The sequence below is a fragment of the Pyxicephalus adspersus genome, chromosome 12 (genome assembly GCF_032062135.1).
Source record: "Pyxicephalus adspersus chromosome 12, UCB_Pads_2.0, whole genome shotgun sequence".
Lineage (NCBI taxonomy): Eukaryota > Metazoa > Chordata > Amphibia > Anura > Pyxicephalidae > Pyxicephalus > Pyxicephalus adspersus.
The window spans coordinates 4,167,581-4,174,372 of record NC_092869.1 but is presented as its reverse complement, the minus strand read 5'-3'; the positions used below and the strand labels follow the sequence as shown (position 1 = coordinate 4,174,372).

Sequence of the window (6,792 nt, the reverse complement as noted above, 5' to 3'; positions counted from 1 at the left end):
AGAGGATGGAAGGACTTGGATCCAGAAGAAGAGAGAGGGATGGAGTGGTATGGAGGGCAGAGGGATGGAGGGATTTGGATCCAGAAGATGGACTGCTATGGAGAAGAGAAGGATGGAAGACTTCGAGTCCAGAAGTGAGACATTTGTGGAGAGGCAGATGTGGGTCTAGGACAAGTTTAAAGGAAAGAGGGGTGAATGGATCTGAATCTAGAAAAGAGACAATCGTGGAGAAGGATGGAAGGAACTCAGTCCAGAAGAGGGAAGATGGAGAGGTTTAGGTAGAGTTAAATGACAGGTATGGAGGATAGAGAGATTAAGGGATTTGGATCTGGAAGAAAAGAAGGATGGAGGACTTTGTGTCCAGAAGTGAGACATGCGGAGGAGTAGGGTATAGATCTAGAAGGACAAGTATGAAGGAGCGAGGGGTGAATGGATCTGAATCTAGAAAAGATTGGACAATTGTGGAGAATGATGGAAGGAATTCAGTCTGGAAGAGGGACAGGGAAATGGAGAGGTTTAGGTAGAGGTGAAGGAAGATAGAGCGATGAAGTGATTTGGATCTACAAGAGGAACATTTGTGGAGGGGAGAGGGATAGCAACACCATTGTGTAAGATGAAGGGATTGGGAGAGTTTAAAACATCAACAGTTGTGGAGAAGAGGAAGGATTTGGGTCAAGAAAATAGACTTAGGTCTAGAATCAGACAGTTCTGAAGAGGGTTGGCGGTAATTACATCCAGATGAGGGACAATTGTTGAAGAACAGAATTTGGGTCCAGAAGAAAGAAAATTATGGAGAGAGAGATGGAGGGCTTTGGGTTCATGGGAAGGTGGTGGAGGGGAGGGGACAATTGTGAAGGAAAGAGGGGTGAAAGGATTTCAAACCAGGAGGAGAGTTGTGAAGAAGAGAGGGATGGAGGGGTTTTGAGGGAGAAAAAGTAAGAAGGATTGATAGATAGAAGGAATTCAGTCTAGATGAGGGACAATTGTGGAGGGTTGGAGGATTCTAGGTCTAGAAGAAGGGCTTTTATGGAGCGACAGGATTTGGGTCCAGGGAATTGAGTCCAGAAGAACTGGTATGGAGGATGGTGGGATGAAGTGATTTAGGTACAGAAAAGGGGTCATTGTGTAGGAGGGATAGAGGCAATTGGTAACAGAATTAGAACCTTTTGGAGGATCAAGGTATTTGGATTCCGAAGATAGATATTTTAGTCTAGAAGAGGAACAATTGTAAAGGAAAGAGGGATGGTGGAGAGGTTTAGGTGGAGGTGAAGGACAGGTATGGAGTATAAAGTTATGGAGGGATTTAGATCCAGAAGAGGAACAGTGGAGGGGAGAGCGATATAACGGTGGTGGAAAAGATGGAGAGATTTGGGTCCAAGAAAAGGAACAGTTGTGGAGAAGAGTGAAGAAGAATAAGAACCTTTTTGGAGGATCAAGGTAATTAGATTCAGAAGATGGGGAGGGGGGTGGAAATATTTTAGTCTAGAAGAGGAACAAGTGTAAGGGAAAGGGGAACGGTGGAGAGGTTTAGGAAGGGGTGAAGGACAGGTATGGAGTATAGAGGTATAGAGTATAGAGTGATGGAGGGATTTGGATCTAGAAGAAGAAAAGAGGAGGGGAGAGCGATATAGCGGTGGTGGAAAAGATGGAGAGAAGTGAAGATGGTGCCATTTTAGTCAAGAATTTGACAGTTGTGAATGGGTTTAAGGGTTTTGGTCCAGAAGATGGACAGGTGTGAAGAATATAGATGGTGTGATTTTGGCCCAGAAAGGGGATGGTTATGGAGGTGAGAGGGATGGAGGCATTTGGGTTTAGAATAGGACAGTTATGGAGGTCAGAGGGTTGGAGAGAGGGACGAGGGAGGAGGATTTGGATCCAAATGAAGGACAGTTATGAAGAATGAAGGGGCTGAGGAACTTAATCTAGAAGAAAGAACATTATGGAGGAGAGAGGGATGGAAGCTTTAGGTCCAGAAGTAGAACAGTTGTGGAGGAGAGAGGGAGAACAGGGACTAAGATCTATAAGTGTGGAAGAAAAAAGGTGTGAAGGATTATAAATCCAGAAGAAGAACATTTGTGAAAGAGGTGGAAGTTTAGATTAACAAGTAGGACAGGTTTGAAAAATCGAGGGATGGAGGAATTTCGGTCGAGGAAAGAGGGTCCAGAAGGACTTGTATGGAATGACAACGGGATTTAGGTCCAGAAGAACTGTTATGGAGGATTAAGGGATGAAGGGATTTGGGTCCAGAAGACAATGGTCAAGATGATTCAAATCAGTTATGGAGAAGAGAAAGACAGATGGAACATTATGGAAGAAAGAAATGGAAGAAAAGAGGGACAGTTGTGGGATAAAGCAAGTTCAGTCAGGAATAGGACAGGTATGGAGGTGAGAGGGGTGGAAAGTTTTAGTGGTGGTGAAGAATGGAGGTATGGAGCGATTGGGGTCTTTCATAGGATGGTGGTAGATGTCAGAGGGATGGAATTATTTAGGTCCAGAAAAGAACCAGTTGTGAAGGAGGGGTGGAAGGAATTTGGGTCCTAGGACTGTAATTGAGGATGAAGGGATAGAGGAACCTGAGTCTAGAAGAGTGAATGTTATAAAGGAGATGGAGGGCTTTGGGACCAGAGGTGGGGCAGTTGTGGAGTAGAGAGAGATGAGGGTCTAGAATAGGCAGAAGTACAAAGAAAAGGGGGAAAGGACTTCAATCCATAAGTGGGACAGCTGTCATTAAAAAATGGATGGAGAAGTTAAGCTAGAGAAGAAGGATTTGTATCAGGGAGGAAGCGAGCAAGGGGTTTATAAGAGGGGCCGGTATGGAGTATAGAGGGGTGAAGTCATCTGGGTACAGAAGGCAATGAAGGGATTTGGATCCAGAACAAGGGCACATTGGACACCAGGAGGATGTTATCATTGCCATTCACCCACTCGCCCCGTTTCTGAAATCACATGGTTACTGCTTAGCTGGGTCTTTCTTTGTTGCCGATGAGCCTCTGTTTGTTCCCCACTCGGGGTAGCGGCCTTTGTCATCCGCCAGAGATGTTACTAGAAGGTCGATGCGTTTGGCTGGATCAGCATCACACAGAGTTCAGACATGTGGAAACCAAAACACGACGGCCCGACCACAGCTAACAGGGGCGGAGATCTGATATGAAATGGCCAACATCTACGGGATTTGGGGTCTCCTGGGGTCTTCACATTCACATTGCATCCCATAGAGTTCTGGTCCAACCCACCATATCTAGGAGCTGCAATATAATGATCCTTTAGATGTCTTTCACATGTATTGATGTATAAATAAAGACAAGAGGTCCCTTTTAGTATAAACAGATTTTATTGGTATTGGGGTCATTGGGGCCATGACTATTCCTCCGCCTGGTCATGTGATGTTCATTGCCAATCACATTAATGGGGGGGCACCATCCACTGCCCAGTATTACCTCCTATGTGTCACAGCCCAACTCCTGAGTACTGCTTAAACATATCGCCCCTAACATACCACCATGGCCTGGATGAATCATCATACAAACCAGTAAACTAGATTCACATAGTAATCAATTAAAGGATCATTCCACCCAGAAATTATTTTGGTGGAGAGTTGATCCCCCTGTTAGTCTGGTCTGTGTAATGAGGATTCAGATCTTTGCTGTGCCCATAATGAAGGGTTTGTATTTAAACATATATAGGTAAAATGGTATAGAGATTGTAGGAGGAGGAGCTGGGAACACAGGTGTGGGTGTGGCATATAAACATGGGCGGGGCACACAAAGCTCCCAGGTGGACAGAGACAGAATCAGGAATTAACAGGGAGGATTTTATTGCTGCTGTTCTGAAAGTGATTCAGTCTGTCAGCCTCCTAAAATAGTGAAATGTCCTTTTAGATGGACGGATCCTTGAAATTAAATCTAATAGATCGGCCCGTGGGGTTGGAGGTGATGTGAGTTGTCCGTTTGTTCAAATTACTTAATGTGATGATGAAATTGGATTACTGATTTTTCCTGTTCAGTTGTCTCTATGGATCCACGACGCATCTGACGGATTTCATTGATGGCGTCCACTCCGGTTATTTTCCTCGTCTTTACCAGATAGCAAGCCAACATGGTGCCAGTGCGGCCAAAGCCGTGCAAGCAATGGACTCCGACCGCCTGTAAAAAGAATACATCATCAAAGAGATAGTATAGGATAGAGGAAGGAGCAGAGTCCCCCCGCAGGGCAGAGTATTTCAGGAGAGGAGAGTTATAGAGGAAGGAGCAGAGTCCCCCCGCAGGGCAGAGTATTTCAGGAGAGGAGAGTTATAGAGGAAGGAGCAGAGTCCTCCAGCAGAGTATTTCAGGAGAGGAGAGTTATAGAGAGGAGAGTTATAGAGGAAGGAGCAGAGTCCTCCAGCAGGGCAGAGTTCTTACCTCTCCTTTGGCCTTGGCATCGTCCACAATCTTGAGGAAAGTTTTGATCTGGTCCAGGGTGGGGGGGCAGAAGTCTAAGATGCGGATTCGGTGAAGGGTGACCCCCGGGCAGGTGTCATGGTAGGGTGGTTTGTGCTCGGTCAGGGTCACAAGATGTCGGATGCCATTCTCATACAGGTAGTCATAATGGGCGGGGAGTCGAGGCATTGCCATACCTGCCAGGAGTCCGGGCTCCACCCAGGAGAAGTTGTGCGGTGGCACCGGGGGCATAGCTGGGCACCTGGAGCTGATAGGAGACAAATGTAAGAGATACATTCAGAGCAAAGCACTACATCACTAAACAACCTAAGGGGGGCCTCTTCCCCCAAAAATTACTAAATCCTTCCATTGAGTCCAAACCCTGAGGGCTATTTGGCTGCACAAATATACAAAGATTTCCTAGCAAGCTAACAACCAGCCAATGGTACTCCTAGGCTCCTCCCACAACATACCCACCTATGAGGACTGACCTGTCTTTTGTTATATTATATGACCGATCGATAATAAAAGTTTATACTGACCGCAGTACAAGTGTAGAGCTCGCACGCTGCACAGGTGGTGAAGGGAGAGTAAAGTCCATATCCTGTCATGTGACCCAAAGAAAAAAAACTCATTCACTAAGTGGTGATATAAATAGCTCAGCGTAGGCAGCCACCAATGTATATATAGACGGTGCGGGGAGAGGTGTAACACGACCACCAGAGACCTCTGAGCCCCACTGCAGGATGGAAACTCAATCGCCATATGCACATAGAAGGTCCTTGCTTAGACACGTCCTATTGTAGGGTGACAACGCTTTGATCCATCTCCCAATTGTACTCTTGCGTTGTCACCCTGTGACACCGGCTTCTTATGAAGATTATAGGCGTCTATCACAGGTCTATACACCTGCTGTGCCTATTATGAGGGGTTCCCACCATAAGTTTATGGGTCTCCACACCTATTGGGCCCATTATGAGGGGCTCCTACCATCTCTGATGGATTTTTGTACTTTTGTTAAATATTTGAAGAATGTATTAGGAGGAGCCCTAGATGGGCAGGAACAGAGCCAGGAACTATGGTGGAGAGGTTCCTCTGTTGAGCATCCATGAAATATGGACAACCAGGAGGTGGCACCACCCAACATAATCCATCTGAGACCCAACCATCACTCCAAGATGGCCTGGGGGTTCCCTCTGTCATAGGAAGACCCAATGAAGAACGTCACAAGGTGGGGACAATGGTTGATGCCAAAGTGGTTTGGACCAACATGGTGGAAGACCTTGGTCTTGAATAGTGGTGGCCATATTGTTTTTTTGAGGACCCCATCCAACTTTTTCAACAAATGTCCCTATAGTGGAAGCAATACTATGGAGGTCATAAAATACCCGTGCACAGGGTGCAGCTCATTGGACACCAAGCAGCTTTCTCCATCAGTCCCTCCTGGGTGAAGGTTCGCGTAGACCTTAGATGAAGAGGTTGGTCCTCCATGATGGACTGGCCAGTCCTCCGTTGTCTATGGGGCCCCAAATGAGCGTTCTTAGAAAAAAAAAACTCATAAAACCTCATCCGATTACTTTTCATTTTCCATGTGCAGCGCCCCTTCAACTTTTATTGCCCCCTTGGGGCTACAGAACTAGGAGGAACCATCCAAGGAGGTGGTTGGATCAAACCCCAGGTAGATATCCCCCATCATGGACAACCAATGGTCATGGAGTCTACGCTGGAGATCTGTAGCTCCAATGGCTTCTGGATTGAGGGGAAATTCCAGACGTAGCCCAAATTAGAGCGTAAAATGATAAAGTAATAAAAGCGATAGAACTTTATAGAAGGATCTGGAGAATAATGGACCCCTAAAAATTTCCAACCCCTTTCGGTCCCCTTGCATTGCTCAGTGTAGGGACTATTGCCCCCTATATCAGGTTTGACCCCCCAGGGAAGGGCTGATCAGCTGACCACACTCCCAGCATGGATTACCACTGACCTGACAGTGGAGCTGCACTTCTCCCAGTGATGTCACAATGCAGAGCCCAGGCACCGACTGACAACAGTACCCTCAGCTGCATAAAGTAAGGGAGCGTCTGCCAAGTGAAAGACCCAGAACCGAGCGGAGAGAGGCAACAACTCACTCTGATGTGTTCTAAAGATTTTTGGGCTGCTTTTTTTTCTTTTTTTTTTTTTTTAGCTTAAAGCAAACTTTAAAAGTCTTTTAACAATGTGTGGTCATCAATAAACCTTTCATCATTTTTGTTGCTCATTTCTGGACGAATTCTGTAAACTTGTAAGTGGGATATCGGAAAAAGTACTGGATCAGGACCTTCTCTTTCCTGTTGATGACTCTAAAATTCTATCTATATAGAGGAATCAGGACCTC

The 6,792-nt window shown here is 46.0% G+C and overlaps 1 protein-coding gene across 3 annotated transcripts; it reads right to left on the bottom strand.

Annotated features, from left to right (window-relative positions):
* Nucleotides 1–3,312: 3,312 nt before the first annotated feature.
* Nucleotides 3,313–6,492, bottom strand: DUSP23 (dual specificity phosphatase 23). Of its 3 annotated transcripts, none has more exons than XM_072428344.1 (3): nucleotides 6,403–6,492; nucleotides 4,401–4,686; nucleotides 3,313–4,142 (listed from the first exon to the last, which is right to left on the bottom strand). In XM_072428344.1, the coding sequence occupies exons 2-3, from the start codon at nucleotides 4,668–4,670 to the stop codon at nucleotides 3,957–3,959; spliced, it is 456 nt and encodes a 151-aa protein (XP_072284445.1). In that variant the 5' UTR covers nucleotides 4,671–4,686; nucleotides 6,403–6,492; the 3' UTR covers nucleotides 3,313–3,956. The 3 variants fall into 3 exon arrangements, with proteins under 3 accessions (XP_072284445.1, XP_072284446.1, XP_072284444.1); XM_072428345.1 differs by lacking the exon at nucleotides 6,403–6,492 and adding an exon at nucleotides 5,807–6,323; XM_072428343.1 differs by lacking the exon at nucleotides 6,403–6,492 and adding an exon at nucleotides 4,961–5,253.
* Nucleotides 6,493–6,792: the final 300 nt, after the last annotated feature.